The sequence below is a fragment of the Fusarium oxysporum genome, chromosome 10, assembly GCF_000149955.1.
Source record: "Fusarium oxysporum f. sp. lycopersici 4287 chromosome 10, whole genome shotgun sequence".
In the NCBI taxonomy this organism is placed as follows: Eukaryota; Fungi; Ascomycota; class Sordariomycetes; order Hypocreales; family Nectriaceae; genus Fusarium; species Fusarium oxysporum.
Window position 1 is genome coordinate 1,765,440 of NC_030995.1, and position 27,557 is coordinate 1,792,996.

At 48.8% G+C, this 27,557-nt stretch overlaps 11 protein-coding genes and 3 non-coding genes across 21 annotated transcripts; 8 read left to right on the plus strand and 6 right to left on the minus strand.

The window, feature by feature from the left end:
* Positions 1-2,938: 2,938 nt before the first annotated feature.
* Positions 2,939-3,010, plus strand: FOXG_20557. The gene has a single exon. It is a non-coding gene; the product is annotated as a tRNA-Cys (tRNA).
* A 121-nt stretch (positions 3,011-3,131) lies between these two features.
* On the plus strand, positions 3,132-3,203 carry FOXG_20558. Its single transcript has one exon. It is a non-coding gene; the product is annotated as a tRNA-Cys (tRNA).
* A 219-nt stretch (positions 3,204-3,422) lies between these two features.
* On the minus strand, positions 3,423-5,059 carry FOXG_11543 (uncharacterized protein). The gene is made up of 4 exons (XM_018391218.1): positions 4,682-5,059; positions 4,474-4,630; positions 3,720-4,362; positions 3,423-3,663 (listed from the first exon to the last, which is right to left on the minus strand). Exons 1-4 carry the CDS (start codon positions 4,845-4,847, stop codon positions 3,598-3,600), a joined length of 1,032 nt encoding a protein of 343 aa, XP_018249821.1. The 5' UTR covers positions 4,848-5,059; the 3' UTR covers positions 3,423-3,597.
* Positions 5,060-5,119: 60 nt separating this feature from the next.
* Positions 5,120-6,733, plus strand: FOXG_11544 (uncharacterized protein). Its single transcript, XM_018391219.1, has 4 exons — positions 5,120-5,452; positions 5,516-5,828; positions 5,880-6,344; positions 6,401-6,733. Exons 1-4 carry the CDS (start codon positions 5,394-5,396, stop codon positions 6,617-6,619), a joined length of 1,056 nt encoding a protein of 351 aa, XP_018249822.1. The 5' UTR covers positions 5,120-5,393; the 3' UTR covers positions 6,620-6,733.
* FOXG_20559 lies at positions 6,695-6,810 on the minus strand. The gene has a single exon (XR_001936414.1). It is a non-coding gene; the product is annotated as a 5S ribosomal RNA (ribosomal RNA).
* Positions 6,811-7,148: 338 nt separating this feature from the next.
* Positions 7,149-10,912, plus strand: FOXG_11545 (cytochrome P450, family 51 (sterol 14-demethylase)). Of its 5 annotated transcripts, none has more exons than XM_018391221.1 (3): positions 7,149-7,657; positions 7,711-9,102; positions 9,173-10,912. In XM_018391221.1, exons 1-2 carry the CDS (start codon positions 7,463-7,465, stop codon positions 9,034-9,036), a joined length of 1,521 nt encoding a protein of 506 aa, XP_018249824.1. In that variant the 5' UTR covers positions 7,149-7,462; the 3' UTR covers positions 9,037-9,102; positions 9,173-10,912. The 5 variants fall into 5 exon arrangements, with proteins under 5 accessions (XP_018249824.1, XP_018249825.1, XP_018249826.1 ...); XM_018391222.1 differs by having other exon boundaries at positions 9,189-10,912; XM_018391223.1 differs by having other exon boundaries at positions 7,149-9,102.
* Positions 8,904-10,815, minus strand: FOXG_11546 (protein phosphatase). Its single transcript, XM_018391225.1, has 3 exons — positions 10,524-10,815; positions 9,458-10,440; positions 8,904-9,402 (listed from the first exon to the last, which is right to left on the minus strand). Exons 1-3 carry the CDS (start codon positions 10,524-10,526, stop codon positions 9,300-9,302), a joined length of 1,089 nt encoding a protein of 362 aa, XP_018249828.1. The 5' UTR covers positions 10,527-10,815; the 3' UTR covers positions 8,904-9,299.
* Positions 10,910-12,974, minus strand: FOXG_11547 (uncharacterized protein). Its single transcript, XM_018391226.1, has 2 exons — positions 12,202-12,974; positions 10,910-12,153 (listed from the first exon to the last, which is right to left on the minus strand). The coding sequence occupies exons 1-2, from the start codon at positions 12,787-12,789 to the stop codon at positions 11,176-11,178; spliced, it is 1,566 nt and encodes a 521-aa protein (XP_018249829.1). The 5' UTR covers positions 12,790-12,974; the 3' UTR covers positions 10,910-11,175.
* A 1,154-nt stretch (positions 12,975-14,128) lies between these two features.
* FOXG_11548 (uncharacterized protein) lies at positions 14,129-15,398 on the plus strand. The gene is made up of 2 exons (XM_018391227.1): positions 14,129-14,496; positions 14,567-15,398. Exons 1-2 carry the CDS (start codon positions 14,276-14,278, stop codon positions 15,093-15,095), a joined length of 750 nt encoding a protein of 249 aa, XP_018249830.1. The 5' UTR covers positions 14,129-14,275; the 3' UTR covers positions 15,096-15,398.
* A 1,426-nt stretch (positions 15,399-16,824) lies between these two features.
* Positions 16,825-17,451, minus strand: FOXG_11549 (uncharacterized protein; the record flags this gene model as incomplete). The annotated part of the gene is made up of 1 exon (XM_018391228.1): positions 16,825-17,451. The coding sequence occupies one exon, from the start codon at positions 17,449-17,451 to the stop codon at positions 16,825-16,827; it is 627 nt and encodes a 208-aa protein (XP_018249831.1).
* A 480-nt stretch (positions 17,452-17,931) lies between these two features.
* Positions 17,932-22,461, plus strand: FOXG_11551 (galactokinase). Of its 4 annotated transcripts, none has more exons than XM_018391231.1 (4): positions 17,935-18,280; positions 18,334-19,816; positions 19,877-20,696; positions 20,753-22,461. In XM_018391231.1, the coding sequence occupies exons 3-4, from the start codon at positions 20,062-20,064 to the stop codon at positions 21,696-21,698; spliced, it is 1,581 nt and encodes a 526-aa protein (XP_018249833.1). In that variant the 5' UTR covers positions 17,935-18,280; positions 18,334-19,816; positions 19,877-20,061; the 3' UTR covers positions 21,699-22,461. The 4 variants fall into 4 exon arrangements, with proteins under 4 accessions (XP_018249832.1, XP_018249833.1, XP_018249835.1 ...); XM_018391233.1 differs by having other exon boundaries at positions 18,334-19,123; positions 19,176-20,696; positions 20,753-21,980; XM_018391232.1 differs by having other exon boundaries at positions 18,334-20,696; positions 20,753-21,980.
* On the minus strand, positions 18,450-19,031 carry FOXG_11550 (uncharacterized protein; the record flags this gene model as incomplete). The annotated part of the gene is made up of 1 exon (XM_018391229.1): positions 18,450-19,031. One exon carries the CDS (start codon positions 19,029-19,031, stop codon positions 18,450-18,452), a length of 582 nt encoding a protein of 193 aa, XP_018249836.1.
* A 521-nt stretch (positions 22,462-22,982) lies between the features above and the next one.
* Positions 22,983-23,872, plus strand: FOXG_20560 (uncharacterized protein). The gene is made up of 2 exons (XM_018400841.1): positions 22,983-23,225; positions 23,282-23,872. The coding sequence occupies exons 1-2, from the start codon at positions 23,210-23,212 to the stop codon at positions 23,503-23,505; spliced, it is 240 nt and encodes a 79-aa protein (XP_018249837.1). The 5' UTR covers positions 22,983-23,209; the 3' UTR covers positions 23,506-23,872.
* A 65-nt stretch (positions 23,873-23,937) lies between these two features.
* On the plus strand, positions 23,938-26,991 carry FOXG_11552 (uncharacterized protein). Its single transcript, XM_018391234.1, has 2 exons — positions 23,938-25,100; positions 25,153-26,991. The coding sequence occupies exons 1-2, from the start codon at positions 24,923-24,925 to the stop codon at positions 26,601-26,603; spliced, it is 1,629 nt and encodes a 542-aa protein (XP_018249838.1). The 5' UTR covers positions 23,938-24,922; the 3' UTR covers positions 26,604-26,991.
* Positions 26,992-27,557: the final 566 nt, after the last annotated feature.

Here is a 27,557-nt window from a genome sequence, read left to right on the forward strand (position 1 = left end):
ACAGCTTTCCTCTGGTTTCACAACTGAAACGAGTGTTGATAACTGTTTGCTCCTCTGTCGAAAATGGGAACAAAGGATGGAATACCGAAAAACGGGGAGAAGGGATTTAATAAAAATGAAGGGGATGCACAAGATATCGGGTAGATAGTATGGGCTGAGGAAAAGGATGGAGAGAGACAGGACGATCAGGGAGAGGGACTATAGACTACTATGGAGCATCTTTTTACAGAAGGGGATATTTAATGCACATCACTAGCTCGGAGTCTGGTCAAGACGGCGCATCACAATACGAAAGCACCGACATGTCGTGAGAAGAGGGCCAAGCCATTGGATGGGCTCCGCAATGATCATCAGGGGCGTCTCTTGTCAAAGTCTGAGCCTGACGTCACACGAGCCATGAGATGTTGAAGTTGCTGTGTTTGCTCTTGAAACGGGAAGACTTACAACACGTAGAGTACAGCATTCCTTGTGGCATCTGAACGGCGTGGTTTGTCCTCGTATTCTTCTTCGAGCCCTCGGTCTAGATGAGACTGGATGAATTCAGAGAGAGAGACTTTCTTCGAGAGACAGTTCACACGTCAGACTTGTTTCAGAACCGTTTGTTTCGGTTTCATTCGTGCCAACGCACAGACGAATCAAAGCCTCAAGCGGGGACGCCAAGATGATGAGGAAAAAGGAAGAGAAGCTGCTCGAGTCAGAAATGCTTCTAGTCTAGTGTGCATGGAAGGTTCTTCGACTATCGCTATAGTTGAAGCCTCCTCTATCGATAATATTTGTTCAAATATTATCGAATAGTCCTGCTGAGGAGGCATTATCGAGTCTTCATCCCAATACTTGGACCCTTGCTGAACCCTTGCAGTAATATTCGCCCCCAGAAATTGCATCCTTTGGCGGATCGAAAAGTGGAAATGCCGTCCCAACGGCGACATGGTACAATCAGAATGTGGCGCTGTAAACTTCCGACAGAGTACTCTTTTTGACCATCTCAGTCAGCTTACGAACTTAATACGAGAATATTTGCATCCAACAGAGAATTCTCAACATTCGTAGTCTGTTTGTGCTTGATTCAGAGTCCTCAGAAACCGTTCGGCAGTCATACAGATCAACACTTAGATCAGCTCCCTCTAACCCGTTTGCTCACAAGATCGACTGCACTATTCCGCCAAGGGCACGACCCTTTGAATCAAGTCGCCCATTTGAGTAAAGACTCGACATATCAGGCAATGCGCTCCGTTTCTGCCTCGGCAAGTCAAGGGGGAGTTTATTCCGGCTGGGTCAAAGGGTTGTTTGTCCTTTTTTTCCTTTCTCCTTCTTGAGACTTGTGATATCGTCATGCAACGGCTTTTGAAGCGTCCGGTCTAGATGAATACCCTAGCTCAGCCACTTGGACGCGAGTTCCAGGAGTTGTTTGCTGCCGCTAACACAAATGTTGCCAGTTACGGGTAACACCAGAGCTTCAAAAGATGGCTAGCCAATGAGGATATTGAATAGCATAGTCCCTTCAAGCCCCATTCGCGATCTAGACCTGATAATTCTGGGCTGGTTCATAAACTTCATCGTTTGCGAACTAGTTGAGGACAACGGCTTTGTCTGTTCATGTTTCGAAGTCTGTCACTTGCCCCCTTCAGAGTGCGCCTCTTGAACTTTCTTGGACAGTTGGACTCCTTTTGGACGAGCCCAATTGCCTTGCTGGTCATTTGACATTGACAGGGTTGCGATGGACTCGAGTTCAGCTACCCTCGGGACGATGCTACCAAATCACGGCTTCGACGTCATTGACGTGTGATATTACAAAGTGCTCCCAATATTCATTGATGAGACAGAACTTATACAGTGGGATCATCTCATATTTCATCCTGTCATCTCCTCGGATCCGCCAAGTTGGCTCGGAACTGGAGTCCAATCTCGCCAAAGAGAGATCGACACTTCACTTTCGTCACCGCGAGAAGAGGGAGAGAGGGGGACTCGGAAAATTTTCCCTCGAGAACTCAAGCTTTGGGTCGAGTTCATACCTCCCTGGAAATTGAATGCACTTCGGTCCGCAATATTGGCTAAGCGGCAGTTTACTTCGTGATGGTAGGAATGGAACGTTATGAAGCAGTAAGGTTTGGTCAATAAGTAGGCGCAGCAGGAGATTCGAGTAATATATTTAATATTGAAGGGTCGCTTCCATGTCAAAGCGCTGTTGGTGATATCTCTGTGCGTCTGCTGGGCATCAAAGTTTGGACTGTTGGCTGGCAGACTTTTCAGGTTGGGGTCAAGCACGAGAGCTCTGAGATGCCTGTAGGCTATGGCTATGCAACAGTCAAATAGATAAAACATTTTCGATGATAGAATCCGCATTTTCTCGGCCATTTTACTGTTATTACTTAGTCGACTAGGCATATCGTTAAAAACTGTGCACGCGGTTACTGTTCTAAGCACTTACAGCACCTCACAAAATACTTGTACTACAAACCTTCAACTGATTGGGAATACCAACAATTTGCCTGTTGGGGATTGTTTATTATTTTATGTAAGCTTTTATGACACGCTGGTCTGTGTTTACAGTGAAAGATTTTGGCGGTAGCTTGCTGTTAAAGCCGACGTGAAATCACGATAATTGGCCGTGTGCCATCGGTTGTGGCAATCGTCCTGTGAGAAGCTGCGCGAGACAAACACAATGACATGATCCATGATTATCACGGGAACCCCGGCACGCAATTGTGGGTGTAATGACACAATAGGTCTGTATAACCACAGCCGAAGTTCAACTCCAACGCAGACTTTTCATCATCATTCATTCTTCACAAGTTTAAGGACTGGACATACCAACACCAAAACCTTTCCAGGTCAACTTTGGAGGATAAAATATTTTTCTTACCCTGAAGCCTCGCTGGAAATATCGTCTAAGTGGAATGGATACATATCAAAGTTAGGACGTCTATTAACAAGAACAGGATCGATAGCTCAGTGGTAGAGCGAGGGATTGCAGATCCCTAGGCCGCGTGTTCGAACCACGCTCGGTCCTCTCTTTTGCCGACACAACGACCCCACGATTTGGCGTCGTGTCCTTTTTTGTGCCTCAACGCCACGTCCGCATCTAAGACATATATGCACAACCAACATCGTCAGAAACAAAAATAAGTCAGGGATCGATAGCTCAGCGGTAGAGCGAGGGATTGCAGATCCCTAGGTCGCGTGTTCGATCCACGCTCGGTCCTGACCTTTTGTTCTTTGATAAGGATGACTCAATCTTTTTGCTTCGGCCGATGACTCTGCTCCAGACGCCCACGACGCGCATGCTCGCCAAGAATCGCCCCAATTGCATTGTGTGACCAGTGACCAGTCTGGCAGGGCCACCTGTAACGGATCAGACTCCCGGCTTATATCTTTTGCCTTTAACCAGACACCGTCAGCGACAAGAAGGACTTCTCCCCTTACTGTGCATTATACATAATCACTAAACACTTTGTCACTCTACCGTTCTGATTATCTTACTATATTCGGATTTCTCAAACTTCAGCACGCTGGTTAAATGATAAGCCCGAGAACCATGTATCAATTCCTTTAATAGATATGTCCTTGTCTAGTGTAAGCTATGGAGGCCCCTCTAGTCTATAGGATATTGACAATATCATTTGAAATTTGATGAACATTAACACCAAAGTCTGAAGGGGTAGTCTATTATCCATGTTAGCTCCCACCTATATCGTAAAGAGACATGCAAAACTTCTTACCTGAAGGTAGAGAATACCGTCTTCTATGACAGTCTCGTTGTAGGACCTCTTGGTCTTGTCTACAACGCGGACATGAACAGCATGCTTGTCCATGGCCTCGAGGAGTCCCTCCTGAAGCATATCATCCTCACCGAACTTGTCATACTCAAGCTGCGAGACCAAGCCTTCAAGATAGGAGAAATGAGATCTTCCAAAGTTTTGCTCCCAACCGCTATCAGCACTAGCCTTGCCCTTGAGCTTTTCAAAGTTAGCTTCAAAGTTAGGCACGATGGTGATCTCTTGACCGAGGATCTTGTTCAGCTTCTCCTGGATCTGCTGAACGTTGGGGTCATAGTCGCTCCTGATAGAGGCCCTGGCAACAAAGCTCATGGGTCGAACAGTAGAAGGAGCCTCGTTCAAGGCCTTGGTGAGATTGTTGGTGTCAGCAGCATAGTTGGTGTTGGTACCCAAGTTGCCCTTGGTGAAGAGGATGATGAGTTCACCCTCAGGACCAACCTTGGTTCCGCAGTAAGAAACAGTGTTCTTCTCATCAAAGTCCATGGTCAGGACATGGCCGGAGCAGATTTCGTTAATCTCATCCTTAGCCCCATCTCCATTTTGTTCAATGAAGTACTTCAATTGATATTCAACGCCCTCAACATAGCTAAACAGAAGAGGTAACAGTTAGCAAGTTATTAACGATGGCCACTTGATCCACTAAGACATGCTTCTTGCTGATAACGACCAAGGCGGGCGGCTTAAAAGGGAAACGAACCTGACAATGAGATCACCCATGGAGGTGTTGCCCCAGGAACCCTCTTCGGCATAAGGATAGAGGGCTTTGGGATCAATGTTGATAGTCCATGGCTGACCAAGAGTCTCTGAGAGCTTCTTTTCGTGGTCCTCCTTGGTGTTCTCCCAGCTGTCTCGGACTGGAGCCTTGTTAGTGATATCATCACGGCTGGTCTATGGAAGATACCTACTGTTCTTGCGGACAGCAAGGGGTAGTTTCTCAGCAGGTGGAAGTCGAGACATGATGACAGAAGAAGGAGATCTTAGTTGTGAGTTGGTTGACTGGTTTAGAGAGTTTCTGATACCCAGATCAGAGTCTTGCGGTGCGAGACTGGCTTTTATGCTCGTTTCTGGCATCTGAACCCCTGACGACCTGCCATATCAGCCTAGTCTCAGAGTCTCAACCGGCAACTGATGTGCCGGTATTATCTGAAGCTAGACTGTGTATACAGTAGTCAAGTTGTAAGCGTGTAGCACTTGACAACGCCAACCATTGCCATGACAAGGCTTCAATCCAGCCTGTGGCCAATAGCACGTGCTGGAGCCAAGGGCAAACATGCATTTCGCAGAGTTGACCAAGTTACCCATAGCCACATGGCGTTTTCCCCATGCCGAGAGCTGCCTAGATTGAGGACCCTGCGTGTAGCTGCCTAGGCCCTATTGGAAGGCTGCAGATAGGAATGTTGGGGAGAAATTGCGGTGATGGTTGGTTTTTTAATCTGCCTTACAACGCCAAAACGCCCAGCTGAAAACATAGCGCTGCTTAGCGTGTGATACCCCGACCAGCGTGAAGCCGCATTCCCTTGGCAGAAAGAGGAGTATCAACTTCAGGGGTTCACTTAACCGACAGGTAAATAATAATGGAGATCTGACTTCATTTCATCATCTCTCACTTTATCGTGGATGTTGCTCATCTCAAGGTCGACCTCTCAATTCTATAGCATAGCATCAACCATGTCTCTGTAAGTTGGCCTGGACAGCGCCTATCTCTCATTGGCTGGTTTACTGATTCACGCAACTATCAGCCCTCTGAAGGCCAAAGTCTCGATCCGCGATAATTGGGAAAAGCCCGAATGTCGTGCTCAAGAGTCTATGAAAAAACTGAAAGACGTGCTCGGTCTTGATGTTTACTGTGAACCGCAATGGCAAATTCTTGTGTCCGAGCTGGGGAGCTTTTGGGAAGACAAGGGCGAGCTGGTTTCTTCAGTGGCATTCTTCGTTCATGTTTGGTTTGAAGCACTCACCGAGTTGCTTGATGATGAAGCTCATGAGGCTTGGACGGACACTGTCCTTACGAAAGTCAGAGAGCTGACTTCGAGGTTGAACTTGGCGGTTGAGGTATGTTACTCATAGTTGATGCGGGTTCGGAGCTGACATGGTATATCGCAGGTATCAGAGAATCAACGACCTTCAACCAAGTGGTCCGATGCACAACTTGGATTCATTCTGTATATCCCCAAAGATCTGATACACCAGCCAGCTCAGTATTTCGGTCTATTTAAGGAACAGCTCCTTGAATGCTTCGAAGAAAATCGGCCGTCCAAGACGTTGCCCATACACTCCACCACGGGTGATGAATGGGCAGATGTTGGAGCAGAAGATCGAGAAGAAGAGCCTGCGAAACCTCCACAAACAGGCGATAAAGCACCAGCTGTTGATTATCTCCCAGACCCCAACACTATGCCGAAGCCTAGTGCACTTTTCCAGCAAGCTCCTTATCATCTCTTCGTGTATACCTCGGCATCAAACAGGAGCTGCAAGATTGAAATTGAATGTAGTCACAGCCAAACTTTGGAAGTTTTGGCCGAGTACTTGAAAAGATGGACAAAGACCAACGTCAATCGTGTAGATAAGGTCAGTATCACCCTCGTTCATAGCATTTTGAGAAAGACATATCTAACACATCCTAGCCTCCTGCGGTGGAGATCACACTCAACCACGCCGCTTCTGGCTTTGGACTCGAGTGTGATAAGCTCACCCTGCATTGTGAGAACAGATATGGACCTATCTACAACATATCTGCTGCTGCAATTTTGAATTTGGTTGAGGGAGTGTTTGGGTATGAAATAGTCTATGGCGATTCCACTTCATGGCACTACCGAAGAGACACGCCGTTCAAGAAGCGATGAAGGATCAGATGTCGATCAGTCATATGTTTTTAGATATAGCATATAACGATCATAGAGTCGAATAGCAAAAAGAAAAACATACAACACCGAGGATTCGCTGGTCGTCACCGACCCAACTACTAATTCAGCACTTATCAGTTTATCGAACGGAGAGCGAACGGGATCCCGAGTTGTCTGATAGCTATGGTCGTATGTGCTGAGCTTTGCAGTTGCTAGACATTATAAGGTAACTGGTTGTTGGCCGTGACGCATGTCTTGATCAGGGGGCTACCAACCCAGCTCCGACAACACAATACACAAAGGGTAACAAAACCCTTATTATCAAACTAATTTTGATTCTGCAAGTCGAGTGGAATCTCTCTCTATAAATCGACTATTCCCCGGAACAAATTGTGATGTATAGTGGATATAGCTTCAGCTCCTTCACAAGGCCAAGTACGAATACGAATGCGAACAACCTTCAAACGTATTCGGCATCAATACAACCTCCCTATGCGGTGAAAAGAGAGATATCAACTCCAGAAACATATAACAAACCCAGTTTAGTGATGATTCAGGCTTACGATCGGAGAAGAACAATTGGTCGAGATTGAGGACGCGAATCCTTCTGCGTATCAGGATGTGATAACCGACAGTACGCTCCAAGACTTTGACCTGCGGCGAAGCCTGGCTCGCATTCATGGGATAGTTGAAGCCAGTCCGGGTTGAGAGACAAGAATCAAAATGGAACTGGTGGTATTGTTTTCCTAGAAGAGATCTGGCTCTCCTTCTGTCCATATAAACTCCCTGATTCCCTCAACTTCACAACTCATCCAACAACCCAGCCATCTCTTCTCTCGCCAAATGTTCTCACTCCTATACTACCCTCTATGGGCCTTTGCTTCCTGCCTAGTTATCATCACTCTCAACGTCTTATACCAGAAGCTCCCTCGAAATGCCAACGAACCTCCGTTAGTGTTCCACTGGCTTCCATTCGTTGGGAATGCTGTTGCTTATGGACTCGACCCTTATGGTTTCTTTGTGAAGTGTCGAGAAAAGGTTGAGCACACGTCTTCCTTACGTTTCAATTCTGGTGCTGACTTCTTTCCTAGCACGGCGATGTCTTCACCTTTATCCTCTTCGGTCGAAAAATCGTTGCCTGTCTTGGTGTTGACGGCAATGACTTTGTTCTCAACAGTCGAATTCAGGACGCCAACGCCGAAGAAATCTACAGTCCATTGACAACGCCTGTCTTTGGTAGTGATGTCGTATACGATTGTCCCAACTCGAAGCTCATGGAGCAAAAGAAGTTTGTCAAGTTTGGCCTTACACAAAAGGCTCTCGAGTCCCATGTCCAGTTGATCGAGCGAGAGGTTCTGGAGTACATCCAAGCTGTACCTTCATTCTCTGGAAAGTCTGGCACAGTTGATGTATCCAAGGCAATGGCTGAGATAACCATCTTCACTGCTGCTCGCTCTCTGCAGGGCGAAGAAGTTCGACGGAAGCTTACAGCTGAGTTTGCAGCTCTGTATCATGACCTTGACCTAGGCTTCACTCCTGTAAACTTCCTGTTCCCCTGGCTACCTTTGCCTCATAACCGACGTCGAGATGCTGCTCATGCAAAGATGAGAGAGATCTACATGGACATCATTAACGGACGAAGAAGAGGCGTAGGGGACTTGGAGAAAGGAACTGACATGATCGCCAACCTGATGAATTGCGAGTACAAAAACGGGCAGCCGATTCCGGACAAAGAGATCGCGCACATGATGATCACCCTTCTCATGGCTGGACAACACTCTTCGTCATCTGCTAGTTCATGGATCATACTACATCTGGCTTCATCCACTGACATTGCTGAGGAACTCTACCAAGAGCAACTCATTAACTTGAGTGCTGATGGTGTTCTCCCTCCCCTTCAGTACACCGACCTCGACAAGCTTCCCCTTCTTCAGAATGTCGTCAAAGAAACACTCCGTGTTCATTCTTCCATTCACTCCATTCTGCGAAAGGTTAAGAGACCTATGCAAGCACCTGGATCACCTTACACCATCACCACAGACAAGGTTCTCCTCGCTTCACCAACTGTTACAGCGTTGAGTGAAGAACACTTCACGGACGCCCAGAGATGGAATCCTCATCGGTGGGATAACAAACCCCAGGAGGAGGCCGTGACGGACGATGTCATTGACTACGGCTACGGCGCTGTTTCTAAAGGAACGAAGAGCCCATACTTACCCTTTGGCGCTGGTCGGCATCGCTGCATCGGGGAGAAGTTTGCTTATGTCAACTTGGGCGTTATCGTCGCGACTTTGGTGCGCAACTTCAGACTGTCGACTCTTGATGGCAAGCCTGGTATTCCAGCAACTGACTACACTTCTCTCTTCTCAAGGCCAGCCCAACCTGCATACATAAACTGGGAGCGCAGGAGGGCTTAAATACTTGGTAATGGGGGAGAAGAGTAGTAGTTCGCACGTATAAACGAGTTCCATAGACAACTTATGGTGAGTGCATCACATATCGATATCATTTCCGAAATGGACTACATAATAATAGCTACTGTTTCTATTGTAGAAGCTAATACAGAAAGAGGAGCATGCGCACGGCTTCGTTTTCATGTTCTTCAATGAATCGTCACCCTTAGGTATCACCTAGCAACCATGGTATATAAAAAAGATGCCCTATTTGCACAATTCCACCTCTACTGTTGCGAACCGCCTTGTCCGTTGGCACCGCCGGCACCGGCACCGGGACCACCAGCACCTCCGAAGGGGTTGCCACCACCGCCCATCATGTTTCGGGCCCTGAAGATTGAGTCAGTGACTATGAATAGTGACGGGAGCAAAATGGGTAACTTACATCTCTCCAATCTGAGGATCGGACATGAGGCTGTTCAGATCAGGCATACCACCACCAGTAGAGTAGCGATCGGCCATCTCGCGTAGACGGGGGTTGCTCATGAGGTTGTTCATAAGGTCAGGGTTGCTCATGAGCTTCTGGGCCATGTTTGCGAACATTGGGTTGCTCATGATGCTACCGAGATCGGGCATACCACCGCCCTGGCCACCAGCACCACCACCGCCGAACATGCTGGCAAGGTTACCAAGATCGGGCATGCCACCAGCTCCGAGATCACCACCGGCGCTAGGAGAAGCACGGGGAAGAGAGTCCTCCTCAGCCTCCATCTCTTGAACACGTCGCTTGGCCGTCTCGTAGCCCTTCTTCATAGCGTCAGAGCCACCGTTACCTTCATGCTGGATACCGCGGTCGTAGGCCTCCATAGCACCACGAGCGTCGCCTAGGGCGAAGCGAGCAAGACCAAGTCGGGACCAGGCCTTGGTATAAGCGGGGTCGATGGCTACGGCAGCCTCGGCGTCAGAGCGGGCGGAAGCGTGGTCCTTGTTGGCCGAGTGGGCAGCGGCGCGGTTGGAGAGGTAGACAGCGTTGTTGGCGTTGATAGCCAGAGCCTGGGTGTAGAAGTCGATGGCAGCACGGTAGTCCTTCTGTGCCATGGCAGCATTTCCCTTTGACTTCAGGGCCTCGGCCTCCTTCTTCTGCTCGTCGGTGAGCTCGACGGGTGCGGGTGTAGGAGCAGCGGCGGCGGGCTTGTCGGCGCGGGCCTTCTCGAAGACAGAGTAGATCTGGAGGAGGTTCTGAGATCCGATGGCGGCTTGGACAGCGGAGGTATCGGAGGGATCGACCTTGAAGGATTCGGCGATACAGTTGATAGCCACATCGATGGAGTCCTTGTCGTCAGCGGTGAGAGTGCCGTCATTTGTCGAAGCGGAGAGGAAATCGCAGATAGCGAGCGCCAGGCGCTGCTTGGAGTTGTGAGTAGACGCCTGCAGGAGAGTATTAGCCATGTCAAGAGTCATGACGAGTCTATAGTGCAGTCGTGCTTGATACTGCGGGGGATTGCACTGACCATGGCGAATAGAGAGAACCTGAAGGACAGGTTTAGACGGGAGGTGGAAAATAAATGGAAGGAAGGCAGAAGATACAAGTCTAATAGAAAAGATCCAATTGAAACAAGAAGCGGGTAGGGTTCGGTGTGCAGGAGGTCAAGGTAGATCTCAGAAGTGCAGGCAAAAAAGGGCCCCGCGGTTGAGGCGTCGTGGAGTTTGGGCTGGAAGGTTCCACGTGGGGCCTGGGAGCAACCGAATCTGTGCTGCAGCTGCGGGGGAACGACACCCGACAGTTAATCTTAGCGATATAAGTATACCCAAAGATCCATGATATTCGTAACCAAATAATTATACTTTGACTTTTAATGCCCGCTGGAATAGCACTTCATGCAGCAGAGTTTCACCTGAGAGGCTGCCATTCGTCGTATCATATTGGCCAATGAAAGTATTATCAACATATAAACTTCCTGCGAATCTAAATGTCTCCGTGGCTTAAAGAGTCGAATGGTTTATTCTGGTATATCTCTGTAGTATCTCGCTATAGCAATGCCCCTTCACTCCTGAAGCAAAAGCCCCTGGCCTGGCTATACAAATCCATAACGCCGGTTAATGCAATCATTATGACAGCGTCCCTCCCTCTCTCCAGGGCAGGCATTACCCATCTCGAGCTTCTCATTTCCTAGCTCGTCGTCGGGCTCTGTCAACGTTCTTGACCTTCCTGTTCCCTATAGCAGCTACCTTGCGGTACTTGGTATACAGTCTAAGAAAATCCTTGAGTACCACGTATAGGCACCCACCGACGAGACTTCGCCCCCATTGTTGCTGGAGCAGTCCAGGACGCATAGTGCTTCCCCGCGGAAAGGAAGATGCAGCAGTCCATTGCTTAGGTAGGGCTAGGCGTAGAAGCTCACCCATGGCAAACGACACACCAGGAAGGATCAGTGCGCTTACTATGGCATTGGATACTCCGGATAGAATCGTTCCTAGACCGGGTCGGCGGGCGGGCGGCGCTTGGGGAGCTTCATGTTGGTTTTGTTGAGCAGCTTGATCCCCATTTCCTGCATCAGGTACAACAGCTGGGACGGCAACTGCATCATGGGCCGGTTCTTCAGGAGCATGGGCTGGGTCATGAGGCTCGTCTGCTGCCCCTTGAGCCTCCTCCTCTGCCGGACGCGGCGCGGGTGCATCGTCGACAGGTCCCTGTGGAGCCATTTCGTTTTGTCCTGCTGGCCTAACATCAAAGCCTTCTTGGTCATCTCTATCAACCTCCTCGATGACCAGTTCGATAACAACTCCTCCGCCCTGCTCACCATCCGCGTCTCGGCCGCCAGCGCCAGCATCATCCTGGCCATCCTCATCGATGTCATCGCCTTCGAGAGCTTCAATGAGCCCATTTAGAAAACCCACAACACCGCCTTCTCCGTTCCGTTGTTCGGGTTGTCGCTCGTTGGCAGGAGGCTGATCTCGTCGGGGTTCGACTGGGGGAAGCCCCATGATCTGTCGATTGAGGTTGACTTCATAAGGGAAGACAAATTCGCGCCAAAGGTTGAGGTAGGCAGACCGCACGTAGGGAAACACTGCCATCGCGAGTTGGGGTGAAGGAGGCCAGGTCAAGAAGGTGTCGTCATGCATGACTTGATAAACGCCATACTAGTGATTTGTTAGTAGTTGTCATTATTTGCTAGTACCCTAACTTACCAGTGAAGCCGTAGACAGGAAGATCTTGTTCCCAAACCATGGCATAAGCTGTCCGACCAGCAGAGCCGGTCCCACGTTGGTTAAAACCAGTGCATTGCCTAGTCTTTCACCCCCAGACATCAAAATCCGTGATGCCTCCCCATGAACCCAGATCTCATGACCAAGAACATAGTCGACTAGAGCCTCGCGGCCTGAGAAAGCCCACATAGCGAAAGCGCCATACATCTGGAGACTGAACTGCACTCCGAGTGTGACAGAGGAGAGCAACATGAAAGGACTCGCGCGAGTGAACTTGTTTGCGATGGCATCCGTCATAACAACGATAGGATCCCATAGTCCTTCCAGCTGAATGCGATCCTTGCATACTGGGCACTGGAGAGGTTTGTTGGAACGTTCACAATCCGTTACCCATGAAAGCATGCAGTCCTGGTGGGCTTCGAGGGTGCATCCGCAGGGGTCGACCCATGATCCCGGGGGATCTGAGGGATCTTCGTCGGTCAGGCAGATGAAGCATCGTCGGGGTGCATCGGCGGGTTTCGCTGGAGGAAGAGCGGCTATGCCGGGTGTATATTGGGTTTCTGACGGCATGGTTGAATAGCAACCTTGGGTCGCGTGCCGATCGGGTAGAATGGTGGTTGTAAAAGTGAAAGCGGTTTCGGTAAGAACGGTTTCTATTGCATTTTATGGCCGGTGTATTGCGAAAGTAAAGTCGGTTCCAGTAATGAATGAGGGAACAAAAGAAAGCCTTGTCTTGTGCTGATGATGTTTGGATGTGGCACGGCAGTGGACGCGGCGGGCTGACCTAGCTGGAGTGGAGCCTGACATCACCATGGAATAACTCCCACTTGCCTCGGAATCATGCTTGGAGACGATCTCGGAAATAACCAATCAACGTAAGAGTATCTTTTCACAACTCACGTTCATTGATACATCAGCACTGAGTTTTTGCTTCTACCAAATTAAACCTATGAGCTTATTTTCCAGATCTACCTTACAATTGAGCTGATGAATCAGCTAAGGTCGCGAGGAAGAGGAGACAAAATCACCAAAACTCTTATCTCATGGGAAACAACCTCGATATTACAAGAAGATTATTGAACTTAGAGATACTACAAGGCTAATGGGAGATTAGGCTCATATTAGAATTGCTAGGAGCTAAACATGTCTTTATCACAAGATTCTTCAAACCTCGAGGGGACCATGCCTTGCAAACGACCAGTCCTGGTGAACGCCAATCGAGCCCTCGTTGAACGGATATGCCTGATATCAGCTTTGTCAGGTCTCCAGCCTGATAACTCGATTATCCTAGGACGATTCAATCATGTCTAACACTTACCGATAGTTTTGTAGCAGCACTCGTCATGCTTGTTATCAACAGCATGCATCTCTAGGTGATTGGGAGCGACAGCGTTCAGCGTGGCACACTCTCGTTTGTTCAGACGGACGCCATGTTGACAAAAGATCTTATCTGTCTCACTTAGAGCTCACACCTGGGCCCAGGGTTGTTGGTGTACCAAAACAGATAATAGCACGCTGTTTGTGGAACATAGTAGACGTGAACGACTTGCAGGCCGTCACTTGACCATCGTAAAGAGCTTTACCCAATACCCCTGCCGTCATTAACCTTTTTCATTTCCGGGTTCCTGGACCTTTAACGGGAGCTAGTGATGTCTGATAAGTTGGTAGAACCGCATATTAAGTTCGTGGAGAAACATCGTGGCGCACTTTGACATTCACCCTCATGACAGCATCCACTGTACCAACAGAGTATCTTGTGGCCCATCTGCTGTGAGCAGAGGATTTTATCAGGTAACCATAGTATTACTCCATATGTTGTGTTGTACGATATTCCAAGATGCCAATGTCATCCTTTGGTGCGGTAGTATGAGCAAGTTTCGACACCAGGAAAGCGCAAGGTTGTGAAGCAGGCTTTTGACCGCAAAACAACACACCCTGTCCACTGATTGTCACCGTATTACTCTTAATGCACCTTGAACTCCCACCCAAACTCATTTAAAGAATGCTCCCCGCCTCTCTCGGTGTTTGAGGAGTGGTGTCGCAAGAACTCCCAACCATGGCGCCTACGCACAAGACACCATTCGCACTGGTCCTCGCTGAGTTGGCCATCTCGATCACAGCAGTGACTCTCTTTAGTCTCATGTATCCTGTAGGATTCAGATCACGACTATGGGAGAACGGTGGCGAACAAGGATGGAACTCCAATCCTAATAAGCGGATTTACTATTACGCCAACCATCAAGAGCCACCCGAAGTGCCTCTGATTTGGAGTCAAAGGTACGATATCCCAAGACTTGATACTCTAAGGCATTTTGATAGGAAGCGTACTGACGTTAAGCGTCTCTAGACTCTACACCTCGAACCTCGCCATCGCCATTCTTGGGATAGTCGTCTTCTTCGCCCGCACCGCCATGTCACATCTTCGATACCTCCCCCGCTACGTAAATAACATCTACGATACGATCCTTCTCGCGCTCTGGGCAGTGAGCATTGCGGGTCAAACGTCGAGCGACTTTACCGATCCTGAACACCCAAGTCCACATCCTTGGTACCTAACCAGAGGGTGTTCTGCGGCTTGGGACAAAACCCAAGGGTATTGCCAAATCGCACAGGCGAGCTTTGCCATGTCAGTCATAGCTGCGATACTATATGGTGCGAGGTTGATACGAGAGGCTATGTTGATAGCATACGAAAGAGGGCAGCGTCACCAGTCGAAGTGGCCTGTCCAGGATGTTCAAGAGGTGGAATCCATGGCGGGTGTATATGTGGATGAAGAAGGGGAATTCGAGGCCAAGTTAACAACAAAAGAAGGCTGGCATAGTATGGCTTTGAGTCCAGTTCTAGCATTCTTCCCATCCTCAGACAATCGTTGGTAGAGATAGATCTGTTGGCCCAGTTGGAAACAGGCCACCAGCTGAGTTTGGGATAGCACATTCACAATACAAGCATGATACATCATTGTCGAGCCTTTAGACTGCAATTTGTGATCGTCATTTAGTTCTGAGACTTGCACTTTAGTGCCGACAAGAAGTAATGAGTGGATCCATCGTTAACTACCGTCCGCGTTCCCATTCCCCATGTCCCATCCATCAGGGTTCCCATCGAAGGCGTTGAAGAATAGTTTATTTGTGCTTGATTGGTATACGTTAGTCCTCGGTCCGTTGAGACATGCACCAGACCAGGGAAAACTTACAGGGCAGCCGGCGCAGGTGCAGCTGGAGCCGCAGCCGCAAGAGCCAGAAGAAGCGCATCCACAGCCAGACATGATGATGGTTGTTTTTGAAGGTTGGTGTTGAAGATTGTTTGTTTGTTTTTGAGTTTGTGAGGTGAAGTTGAGATGTGGAGAGTTGATTGAGGAGAAGGAAAATAGCGGGTGGATAAGAGGGGAGGTTCTTTTAAATGACGGTAGAGGGCCAGGCTGATTCACTGACAGTGGGCAAGAAGGAGTCACGGCGGGTCAAAATCAGTGGTTGGCGCAGTTTCACACCAACCTGAGTTTCCCTTTGGCCGCCTGAAACGGCTCCTCAATGGCTCGATTTCTCAAGCTTAACCATTCCCATCAGCAGATCTTCCCAACTGAGTGTAACTACTTGGTGCACCTCGCTAGGAGGCGTCGAATGACGTGGGGAGTCAGGATCATGGTACTTGATGATTGGTGCAGTCTAGTGTTTCCTTTCCTACGTCGGAAGATCAATGGAATGGAATTCACCGAGTTCCGATGGAGAACTGCGTTTCCAGATCATTAGCGATTCAGTACTATAGTCTAAGTTGTTCTTTGCTTGTAAAAACCACGTCTTGGGCTTGAAGAAACATGTGTAGATAAGTTCGGTTCATGAGTGCCTGGCCTCAGCCAAGTTTCCAAATCTCAACTCACATTAAGTACCTCCCAGGTTCTATTATAAACGTCAGTTCTTACATATATATTCAATTCCTTGACTATACTCCAGCGGAACAGTCATTTCGCTCTTTTTCTTGCACCGTCTATCTGTGTCTTGGGCCTAGGCTGTCCCAGGTCAGCGGGGTATGGAGGGGTAAGTGTCTCAGGGTCCAAAAGTGACGTCTAATGTCTGATATTCGCCTCAGTTACACAAATCCAAGATATTGTATCATTATCCTGCGCATTCTTGCTCAAGATCTGATCCTTGTCAACGCAAGATCAACCATCATTTGAAGATATTGATACCTGCTCATCTCGATGCCACCAGGTGCGAAACAAGAAACGACAGCTCGTATTACGGCTGTAAGCATTTCTCACGTAACCGGCCAGCAATTGCAATATTAGCTCAATATCTCCTTGATCCTTGAACGTGCAGAAGTTACCCGGGCCTCATAGAGATGTACCACGCATAGCCGGCGTTGAACAAGGCCAAGACAACTTGTTCGCGATATTTGTGTTTTCTAGCGCTCTAACGAAGTATTTCGTGAAAGCTGCTTGTCGGTGCAGACTCGCGGCTCAACCCTATTATCAGACATGTCGCTTTACAGTCTATAATATACAAAGAACAAAGAACTCACTCGCTGATAACTCGTGGACCAAAATACCCCCGGTTGGCCGGTGAAAATGGCTTGCATCCCTATCCAACGCCATGCGCCTTGGTTATCCAATCATTCTTTCTTTTCCCGACTCACTTCCTCGCGAACCTCTCTCACCACATTCATGAATTGGCTCGCACCAAGAGCCGTCAAAATATGCCACCAGCCGTGGAACTCAAGAAGCCAAGCCCAGGGTAGTCCAATGCGCTGTCGAAAGTTCCTTAGCTCAGCGCAGAATTCAAGATCGAGGTTCCAAATGAAATAGCCAAACAGGCAGGTGAACGTTGCAGTCCATACTCGGATAGACCAATCGCGTACATTCTCTTCGGGAAATGTTGGCTTGGCCCAGTGGAAAAGATAGCGAACACGCACGCCGATGACGATGAGCGAAACCCAGAAGCCGATGACCTGATAAATGATCTTGGCAGATCTAACGTAGAATACCGAGAAGGAAATGAAGAAGACTGCCAGGACGATCGAGATGTAGCGAATGTTCTGAGGAGACTGTCGTAAGATGACGAGGGAACGAAGCATCGACCAAGACAGCAATAGCATTGACAGTTCATCGACAAATTCCAACGTCTGGCGAAGAGTCGCATGGAAGAGAAATGACCCAAAGCCAAGAATCAAGAGCGAAACAGACATAAAGTCCCATTTCGGATCAAACAATCCACGACTGCGACTACGCGAGCCATACATGGACCGAAGAGCCAAGTAAACTACAAGCCAGAAAGGTCAGCTGGAGCCAAGGTTTCGGGTCTTGCGGCGTCACACAAGAACTTACCGTACATAACGTTTGTCAATGCATTGATGAATTCGGCCAGGTAGAATGTCACAGCATAGTCTTCCTCACAAAAGCTGTGATCAAAGTTAGTGAACCATCAATACCATTGACAGCTAGGGTGACGTCGTACTTGGCCCTGCTGGTAGGGGGACTCCAAACTCCACTCAGCGAGTGAGGATCGCCGTCGAAACGAAGGTTATGATGTCCCATCTTGACTGTATCTCGTCGAAAATATTAAAGACTGTGGTTAGTTCTCCTCGTTGATTTCTTCTTCTTCTTTGCTTTGGTCGAGGCGTGAAGGAACGAAGATGCCAGTGGGCGTTGGCTCGGGGATAATCACGTGGCAGCATTCCCTGCTTTTTCTCATCGGTGACCCGCGGCTCATGATGAATCACTGACGAAAAAAAGGCCTGTATTTATTATTTCCTGGTTTTCTATGAAAGCGACCAATAACGACCGTTTCAACGAATCATGAACAGTCTATCGTGCTGCCATTTTTCGCACCGAACCCGCTTTCTCGTTAAGGGCTGAACAGGATGAGCAGACAGTGGGTGATAGAGGGGCGACTAGATTCAAGACAGCCTCGGTTACTCGCGTCCTCTCATGATCTCTCTCGTCCCATGTAATTCCTCCCAAAAATTGTTGGCCATTAGGTGTTCTCGCTCAGGACCTTCTTTTTTCGCTTCGGGCATGTGCTCTTATGGATCGGCCACGTGGTGGTTGTTGAAGAACGACTGGTAACTGGTCAGACTTGTGATCTTCTGAAGAGTTTTTTTCTCAACTTACTATTGTCGCAGCTCTTGGGAACTCAAAATTCCTCCGGGTCTTGAAGCATCTTCGCTTCTCAGTGACCCTTCACGACTCCGGTGTCTGGGACATAGATGGGCCGCGGGAGCTGTCCAGCCAAGGCGTACTACACCTCACGATAGGCAAACTGCATAGACTCGACGATGAATAGAGTGGCATCAAATCTCTCTACTCCCTTGTCCTCCGTCTTTCGCTCCCTAGCCGCGTATTTTCGCGTTCGCAGGCAAACCGACATTGCCCAAAGGTCATCGCGCTTCGCCTTGGTAGCAATCAGAGGAGCCATCCAGTCGAGGTAAGCCTTGATACCAGAGCCGATGGTATCGGGGACGCGTATGATTCGTACGAGTCCGACAACGTGGTGATGAAGGCGTGGCGACTGCTTCACAGTGGCCTGGCTGTAGATCCAAGGCTGGTACAGTCCTGGCGGTCCTTTGTACATCTCAGGAGGGGTGAAGCGGAAGCTGTACCATGTCCCATCACCAAGCTCGCGGTGCCAGTAGACTCCCCATTCGAATTTCTCGGACCCTACAACATGTTGTGAGGTTCCCTCTAAGCCTCGAAGATGTACAACTTCGATATTGCTTGTGTCGACATCGTAAATATGAGCAATGGTATGAGGTGGCTCCTCGGGAACGGAGATCGTCATGTACAGCGTGAAGGGCTGTAGCTGTTGGGTTGGGTAACTCATCTTGAGGCCTTCTCTCGCTTCACCTCTGATGTAGGAACCGCCGACGATTTGCTAAAGTGAAGCTCCCGGGGATGCTCAGATGTGTTTACAGGGTAAGTAAACGAACTCAGCACGGAAAGCCTTGAATCCTGCTGAAGTTCACAGAGCACAAGCTCAGATTGTCTAGGCACTGGCAGTCAGCTGTCTGTGAATTTTTGCAAATAAATGCCCAAACAACAGGTCATGATCATGGCCGTATTCGTCACGCGTCATTGTTTGCATTCGTCTGTAGCGCAAGTTCGTTGCTAGTGTGACTTGAAGAAATTGAGTTGATTGATACCCTGGACTTTGGCTGCTTCAAAAATCTACGGTATCGTGTGGTAATATTTCGGAGTTTTGTTCGTATCATGAGTTCTCGTGTCTCAAAAGGCCCCGGGCATCGGCATGATGCACTCTCTAGCCCAAGCAACATCCATAAGATGAGCTATTATAACGGACCGACCATTTGACAACCGCACCTATCTCTGCGCAAAGAGAAACGCCAACCCCACAGCAGAACCACTCCGTCTCGCAACTTAGCCGTTACGGCGCTCGCTAAAGCGCCGAGAACTTGACCACACGATCAATTGCGCTACACGTTCTGGGGAAGCTCTCATGCTGTACGCCGATAGGTGGGGATATATTCGGGGGTTGTTGAGGGGTCAAAGAGAAGATGTGAAAGTGTTTAATGAGAATTTTCAGCTCAGACTGTCCTTGAACACAAGTTTTTGACACATTTTAGGATCACGAAGCCCTTCATATATAAGGTACCCGACCTTTGCGACAACTTTAATAGCAAAACCACAGAAACTCAATTGCGACAATAGAAATCTACGTCATATCATCAACAGCTGGTCCACGATCCCCCGAGGGGCAATAGCGGGGCATTTAGCAACCTTGCAACGACAGCTTCTCACGCGATAAAGCTTGCGACGAATACAAAAACTCGTAATTGTCGCTTCTGAAGCAAGAAAGCCAATCGCAAACATATACTGTATCATACACTTTCATCATGACCGGTACCGTGCCCGTTGCCAACGCCTTGAGCGACATCTATCCTCCTGCGGCGCTCGCTGAGCAGGGTCCACGATGGAATAACCTTCTCAGCAAGTTTGAGTCTACCTACGGACATGCTGCTTCTTTCGTCGCTCGCTCCCCTGGACGAGTTAACATTATTGGAGAGCACATTGACTACTCTCTCTACTCGGTGCTGCCCATGGCCATTACTGCCGACACCCTTCTCGCCGTTTCCGCTACACCCGCCGCCCAAGACGCCAAGTCCTTTCGCATCCGCATCGCCAACGTTGAGGATGACAAGTTTGAGGCCGCTGACTTTGAGGTCCCCTTTGACGGGGATGTTTCAATCGACGCAACCAAGCTAGAATGGACCAACTACTTCAAGAGTGGTCTAAAGGGTGTGCTGGACCTGTTGAGGAAGAAGTATGGAAAGGATTTCAAACCATGCAGCATGAATTTGCTTATGGATGGCACTGTACCTGTTGGTGGAGGACTTAGCTCAAGTGCTGCTGTGGTCAGCACGAGCTCACTAGCTATCATGTTGGCCAATGGTGAGAAGACGGTGGACAAGACTGAGCTGACTGAGCTTGCCATCGTGAACGAGCGTGCGGTAGGAGTTAACTCGGGAGGGTATGTAACATTGACCTTTAACAACGATCATAATCTCACTAACAATGACCCAACAGTATGGATCAAGCTGCCTCTGTCTTCTCTGAGAAGGGTGCCGCTACCTTCGTTTCATTCAGTCCAAGCCTCAAGGCTAAGCCAGTTCACTTCCCTCCCACAAATCCCGAAATCACATTCGTTATCGTGCAGTCCTTTGTCACATCAAACAAGCAGGTCACAGGCCCCATCCACTACAACCTTCGTGTAGTCGAGTGTAGCATTGCTGCATCCTACCTCAACGCGGTTCTGAATCCACCCGGCACACAACTCCCCGAGGATGCAGGCCCCCTGGGCGTCAGTCTCGGAGGTTTCCATGAAACTTTCTTTTACCACCAGAGCGGCTCAGATTACTCCGCTGCCAAGACCCTGACCAAGGAGGAGGAGCTAGAGAAGTTGATCGAGATCACTGAGAAGACCCTGACACAGGAGGAGGGATACACACGGGAGGAGGTAGCCAAGGCTCTGAACATCACGGTCGAGGATCTCGAGAAGCGTTTCATGTCCAAGCTTCCAGTACGTGCCGAGCGCTTCAAGCTCCGCCAGCGAGCTCTGCATGTGTTCAGGGAGGCACACCGAGTTCTTCGTTTCATGAAGCTGCTCGAGAACCCTGTCCACACAGGAGCTACCGACACAACCAAGTTCAACAAAGAACTTGGTTCGCTGCTGAACGAAACCCAAGTATCATGCCGGGATTTTTACGAGTGCAGCTGTCCCGAGCTTGACGAGATCTGTGCTATTTCCCTTCGGGAAGGATCTTACGGAGCCCGTGTGACCGGTGCCGGTTGGGGAGGTTGCAGTGTGCACATGGTGCCGGCGGATAAAGTCGAGGCTGTGACACAGGCCCTTGAGCGGGAGTATTTTTCCAAGAAGAACTTGACGGAGGAACAGAAGAAGGGGGCCGTTGTGGTGAGCCGGCCGGCAACCGGAAGTGCCATCTACTATGTCAAGGACGGCGTGAAGCCTTAAGGTGTAATCTTAAGACGGATAAATATGTATAAGCATATTAGCAGTAAATAGTGCATCGAGGAACAAGAAGCATAAAGTGAACGGCAGCAAAGGTCCGGTTGATCATACACATGGTCAAGGGTTCAAGAGAATTTTACAAAATGTTGAAATTGAATGTCACTTGGGGGCCTTTTTGGGCACATATCCCACCTGAGGCCCGATAGCTTGGTCAGTCCTTGTACGAGCAGATCACCGATGTGACGCGTCGTTCTAGCCTGGGCAATTATTATCCGTAAGTGGGAGTAATACCCTATTCGAGGAACTTATGTGAGGCTCCGAATATGCTGAACAAGCCGGCAAGGCAAGGGAGAGAGTGCGATGTCACACTTTGAAATGCCGGACGCGATCACACGCAAATGCCGAGATGACAACGAAACCTTAAGAGGATGAAGCATATTGCGCTTCCGGAATGCACGGGTTTTGGTGACAAGAGGCATCGTTGGACGGAAGAGGACACGCCAAATTTCCGGTCAGGGGTGGTCTGTTTTTAGGCGTCTAGAAGATGAAGAGTGGCGGCGTGGTAGTGGCGATGAGGTTTAGGGACAGTATTTAGAGTTTCCTCTAATTATTGGAAGGGTGACAACTTGGACGTTGCAGAATGACATGGTTAGAGGTGCTTGGGAAAATCAAGATCGACAGGGTCGCTTCGAGTCTATGGTTCTGGATACGAGCGAGAACATTGATGCCATCGTGATCCTTGCTTCTTGGTACCCGATTCCCCGGGTCGATGCTTTTTTTTTTTTTTTTGGGAGCAACAAGATTAATTAATGCAGGCCTGGGGACTGTTGAAGCCCAGCGCAACGGTCACGGAAGCAGGCCGAAAGATGTTAGAGAACAAACAAGGGTAGTGAGGATCTGGACCATCATATCTTCCGATGTGTCAGCACTTCAAGTCATACATTCCCAGTCTACCTTCTTTAATGGGGGTAATTAAGCCAAAAGAGTTGGATTCTGGGGGTGGAGAGCTGGAATAAATTGAGGCGGACGAATCAGAACCATGATCCTGGCTGGAGTAAGGGTAAACGTGGGAGGATTGGAATTCGAGAGAAGAGGAGCCTGGGTCCTGGGCATTTTTGTCATTGTCTAATGAAGCCTCACGTCACCTTTTGGAGCTCATTTCAAGCTTTTAAGCTTTTGTGCGTGAGAATAATGCAAGGGCAATGGCATAATTGGCTGAGAAATGTGGTGTTTGTGGCGGCTTCTATTTGATATCATAAATGGCTTGGCTTATCTGAGGATTTGGAGTTGTCGTGATTAATGGCCCGGCGTGATGCTGACTGGCTGAACACCGAAACTATTATTGGTTACACGGCTTCAACTAGGGTGTTCATAATCGCCGTTCCTGGGCACCTTAAAGAACTTTGTGAGACGACGAATTCATTCTTACAGGGCAAGATGTCCTCATTTCTTACTGTGCTGCAACACGATGTCTGAGATAAGATCTTAGGCCTCATGGCATTAATTGCAAATTAATGTTCTTATTTTATTGTAAGGATTGCACAACTTGACTTGTCCTTCAACCACTAACACAACACAAACCCAAGCATTGGTCTATGCTTCCAACCAAGGCTGGGGCTACTGCAAGAATCTCACCATGTCTCCTCGTCTCCAGGCCAAGGACGATCCCATCACGAGATACTTTCACCTAAGAGTGCAGTTGCCGTTGCATGCCCGGGGCGGCGCGGCGCGGATCCGGATCAGTTTCCACGGTTTCTCCATGTCGTTTTTGGTGGAGCATGAAATGTCGAGTTGCAACGTCGAGACGTAAATTGGCCAGTAAAGATGATCATTTCGGCAACGTTTATTATTGAGAGCCTGGGCAGGCGAGCGAGTGGGATAATTAGATATCTTTCTGGTGTTGTGTTGAGAGTTGAGGCTGGTGAAGGGAAGGGATGCTTGTCGTGATGTGATTGATGTCTAGCAGCGGTGAATATTCTTAGACCGAGTCTGAGTCGATATCACTCTGAACCATACTAGCCAGGTATCATCAGCTCATGCCGCATGACGATCTCGAGTCGGCGAGTTGTGCTGTAGATCATGTTCTGGACTGACTAGGCCAACGTTAGCTGTCATTGCCGCTGTCGTTCTCGTCATCTGTTAGGTAGTAATATGATGCCGCCGTTGAAACATCCCTGTGTCCCAGCAATGTATAAGGTTCTGATCATAGCAAGCGCACAGCCCATGTATACTCCACAGAGTTGCAACTCTCTGGTCTTTTGCCGGTATATTGGTTCATCTATCCGAACAATCTTCCCTGGCCTCGTTCTGGATCTCCACGGTTATGAGTGCCGAGCGAGGCTAGTCCCTGAGTTTCAAGGGTTGTCCTTGATTGAAGCTATTCCGAGGATAGGTATTGTATTAGTCGTTTAGCATTGATCTACGGGTAGTTGCAGTACTCGGTCAATAATTTCCAGCGGCATGCGTGCACCCTAAACTTATGTCTTGTCAAGGCATGGCATGCTGGGCTACTTCTTGGGCTGGACTCTATTGGGTTGTCGTAATTCTCCAACATGAGGGCCAAGTCGGGTTTAGGGCCAGGCGGTGCCATCCATGCCATGCCTCTTGTTCATTACTTGGGTTCCCCTCCTTCGATCGTCACTGCGAGCGGATTTTTCCTCATCTTTACAAGTATTTCATCTCTTCTTCTCCTTCTTCTCTAATCTCATCGTTGCCCTGTCCTTTTGGATACTCAAAGCGCTTCAGTATAATAATAACCACTTGTCACCCCCTCTAGTTTCAGACCATCTCTTCTGGCCTTGGCTCCAACTGTCCCCGCTCATATCTTTCCTCTTACCCCAGAGCAACTGTATCGCATACCGCTATCTCACCCGCTATCAGTTGATCCCTGTTGTCCCCGGGAACGGCTTTTCATTTGCGAAGCAGCTTCAACAATCTGTCATTCTTTTTGGTTGCCTCATTCTCTTGTTGTCTCTAATTCCCACTATATACCCGCTGGCTCCGATTCCTTCTCGTCCCTTTTTATTTCTGACCTTTCACTGCACTCTGTTGCTGTCGTTATCGGCTTCCATCTTCACTGTGGGAGCCCTGACCCAACCCCATACCGGCCCAGATCCACTAACTTTGGGGGTTAAGTCGCTGGACTCCACTACCCATTCAATCGGAGCGAGTTCTTCTCTTCAGCCCTGATTTGACTTTGCTCTTCCTCTTCCATCATCACAATCATCATGGCTCCGGACTCGTGGTCCGACGCCGATAGCGTGTCGCAGGCTTCGCAGCATTCTCAAATGTCTAATCAGGATAATTCTCTTGATCGGCAGCTGATCCGCCATTTGATGCAACGCTATGGTCGTGATGGTATTGCTCAATTGATAAACGAGGAGGCAAATTCATCTTCCATCTCCAGTGAGTAATTAATTTGACTTCCCACTGTCATCGCTAACATCGTGTCTTCCAGTCAACGATGGAGCATCTGTAGTTACTTCAAGTACCTTTTCTTCTGTAAAGTCTGAGGAAACCCCAAGCATCTTCGATAAAGCTAGCATACGAACTTTTTCATCCGACAACTCATCGACTCGAGGCAGTATCATCTCCAACGTATCCGCCCGCACTGCCAAGCTTCTTGGTCGCAAACAGGCTGCTCGCCCTTCCATCACCCACGAGGAGGAAACGTCACCAGCATCCAATGAATCGTCAACACCAGCACCCAAGCAAAAGGGCTCTTTCACATGTGGCTTTTGCAGGGAAGAAGGCATTCAGAAGACATGCACCCGTAAAAACGACTTGAAGAGGCACATCGAGGATTTCCACAACACCAATGCCCAATGGTTCTGTCGGCAAAAGGGTTGCGATATGGTTTTTGACTGGCAAACAGCATACAAAACCCATTTAAAACAAGCTCACGGTGGTTCGCGCATGGCTCTTGATGAAGCCAAGGTCAACCTATGTCCTCAAACTGTTTTTGCTTGTGGTTTTGAGAACTGCTCTCAAGTTTTTGAATCTCCTAACGATGACGAAGCCGATACGATCTTCAAGGAATTTGTGGCCCATGTGGTCAAGCATTTCGACGAAGGCTCCAACAGCGGAGAGTGGACTTATTCTGCAAGGATGCGAAACCTCCTTCGACAATCTGGTCTGGTGCGTGCCTGGCAGGGCACTTCATGGGGTGAGGATGAACGAAGTCAGTTGCAGTGGCACCCTCAGTCCAGCGGCATTCTCAGGAAACGCCTTGAAACAAGACATCTCGGTGACCTGCAACTTCTTGTTCAGTATGCTATTGCCCTTGGCACAGAGCCTTCGTCGATCAAAGAGTATCGCGAAGATTTCATCAACCCTCTCAAGGATCAATGCCGCCAGGTCATCATGGGACACAAGTCTCGGGCACCTCCTCTGCCACCCTCGGGCCCGTCTCCAAGTACGGACCAGCACCAATTCCGCATCTCTCGAGGAACCACAAACCCCAACATGGCATACATGGCTCAGCGTCGCGCCTATGCTCATAGACCCGGACCTCTTCGTTCTGGCCGATCCGCTCCGGCTCCGCGCCACACCATGCCCGTTAGTTCGGCAACCCCTGGAGCTATGCCGCACCATTTCCAGTACAATATGGCTTCAGCACCCATGTATGATCCCCGGCAACAGCAACAATTTGCAATGATGCAGCAAGCTAGTGGAGGCATCATTGCCGAGGACTTGCGGAGTTTCCAGTCTATTGCTGGCAATGTTCCAGAGCAGGACATTGACATGCCGGATACTGATATGATGGACTCTACATTCATGTCAAGTCCAAGCTTTTCAGGTCCATATGGACCTCAAGGTATTACGACCGCTGCTGATGGAGCATGTATTACATCCACAGACCCCATGAACCCACACATACAGTTTGGGTTTGACTCAACATACACATAACAAAGCAGACGTGTGAAGCTCGCTTCATATTGATCTTGCAAACTGTCCCTATTCTTCTTCTTTGTCTATATATCTGTCGGTGAAACAGCAGACATGGCGTGTCCCCTAGCACCAGTTTTCTTATGGTTATTTATGGATGGGAGTAGTTTGGAAGTATTTCATGGTTATGCTATTGCTCAAAAGCCAGGATTGTGTTTGAGTGTGTTCAAGGTATGGGAGTTTGTTTGGTATGGTTGATAGGTTACACATCTTAGTGTATTGGATTTGATACCCCCTGCTTGAATGAATAGCATTATTTCCCAGGATACAACTGTATATGTGATTACTACGACCCATAAGCTCTGTGCCATGTGTATCCTCGTGATGTTATGATACCGTTATAGTCAGGACCATACTAGTTCACTCAAGCATAGTATGCCAATGTCCGATCCGTGAGGTCCCCACTGCACGTTTCTCTAAGTCTAAGGCGGTGACATGTCCCTGTGGTGATCGAGGTAGCCAGTCAGCCTCGGAGCGACGGATATCTGCCCCAAGCTTCTGAGTTTAAGCAAGATGTCGATCACGATATTACACTTCTGACAAAACAACTCTGAAACAAGGGACAACCTAGATCAAGGTAGAAACAAAATGCAATAGAGTTTACAAGGGGCGGCGTATTCCGAGGTTCACGTATCCCTCTATCGACTTGTCAACGGAAGTGATGGATGAGTATGTGCGTTACATGGTGTTGACGCTAAAGTCACAACCGCAACTGCCGTGAGTGACTGTGTCGTCAGTGACATTCCTTGTAGATACAAGTGCATAGAATGTCTTGTTTGGGCAATACGATCTGCCAAGAAAGTTTATGTTAAGGGCAAATGCAACTGTACAGAGTTCTCCCTGACGGACGGCGTTATACAGGGTAGCAGCCGTTGACATGGAGTCATGGACTACGAGTCCGTTGTCCCGAGGCTA

What these genes read in the sequence shown, in the direction of transcription:
- FOXG_11544 (XM_018391219.1), top strand. Translation starts at nt 5,394, where the DNA reads ATGTTGCTCATCTCAAGGTCGACCTCTCAATTCTATAGCATAGCATCA. An exon ending in ATAGCATCAACCATGTCTCT is followed by an intron (nt 5,453 to 5,515) that starts GTAAGTTGGCCT and finishes CGCAACTATCAG; the next exon opens with CCCTCTGAAGGCCAAAGTCT. An exon ending in GGTTGAACTTGGCGGTTGAG is followed by an intron (nt 5,829 to 5,879) that starts GTATGTTACTCA and finishes GGTATATCGCAG; the next exon opens with GTATCAGAGAATCAACGACC.
- FOXG_11547 (XM_018391226.1), bottom strand. Translation starts at nt 12,789, where the DNA reads ATGCCGTCAGAAACCCAATATACACCCGGCATAGCCGCTCTTCCTCCA. An exon ending in TCCTGTCTACGGCTTCACTG is followed by an intron (nt 12,154 to 12,201) that starts GTAAGTTAGGGT and finishes ACAAATCACTAG; the next exon opens with TATGGCGTTTATCAAGTCAT.
- FOXG_11548 (XM_018391227.1), top strand. Translation starts at nt 14,276, where the DNA reads ATGGCGCCTACGCACAAGACACCATTCGCACTGGTCCTCGCTGAGTTG. An exon ending in CCTCTGATTTGGAGTCAAAG is followed by an intron (nt 14,497 to 14,566) that starts GTACGATATCCC and finishes AAGCGTCTCTAG; the next exon opens with ACTCTACACCTCGAACCTCG.
- FOXG_11552 (XM_018391234.1), top strand. Translation starts at nt 24,923, where the DNA reads ATGGCTCCGGACTCGTGGTCCGACGCCGATAGCGTGTCGCAGGCTTCG. An exon ending in AAATTCATCTTCCATCTCCA is followed by an intron (nt 25,101 to 25,152) that starts GTGAGTAATTAA and finishes CGTGTCTTCCAG; the next exon opens with TCAACGATGGAGCATCTGTA.
- FOXG_11545 (XM_018391220.1), top strand. Translation starts at nt 7,463, where the DNA reads ATGTTCTCACTCCTATACTACCCTCTATGGGCCTTTGCTTCCTGCCTA. An exon ending in TTGTGAAGTGTCGAGAAAAG is followed by an intron (nt 7,658 to 7,710) that starts GTTGAGCACACG and finishes CTTCTTTCCTAG; the next exon opens with CACGGCGATGTCTTCACCTT.
- FOXG_11546 (XM_018391225.1), bottom strand. An exon ending in GATCCTCAGATTGGAGAGAT is followed by an intron (nt 9,403 to 9,457) that starts GTAAGTTACCCA and finishes CTCAATCTTCAG; the next exon opens with GGCCCGAAACATGATGGGCG.
- FOXG_11543 (XM_018391218.1), bottom strand. Translation starts at nt 4,847, where the DNA reads ATGCCAGAAACGAGCATAAAAGCCAGTCTCGCACCGCAAGACTCTGAT. An exon ending in ATGGGTGATCTCATTGTCAG is followed by an intron (nt 4,363 to 4,473) that starts GTTCGTTTCCCT and finishes TCTTCTGTTTAG; the next exon opens with CTATGTTGAGGGCGTTGAAT. An exon ending in ACGGTATTCTCTACCTTCAG is followed by an intron (nt 3,664 to 3,719) that starts GTAAGAAGTTTT and finishes CATGGATAATAG; the next exon opens with ACTACCCCTTCAGACTTTGG.
- FOXG_11551 (XM_018391230.1), top strand. Translation starts at nt 20,062, where the DNA reads ATGACCGGTACCGTGCCCGTTGCCAACGCCTTGAGCGACATCTATCCT. An exon ending in GTAGGAGTTAACTCGGGAGG is followed by an intron (nt 20,697 to 20,752) that starts GTATGTAACATT and finishes ATGACCCAACAG; the next exon opens with TATGGATCAAGCTGCCTCTG.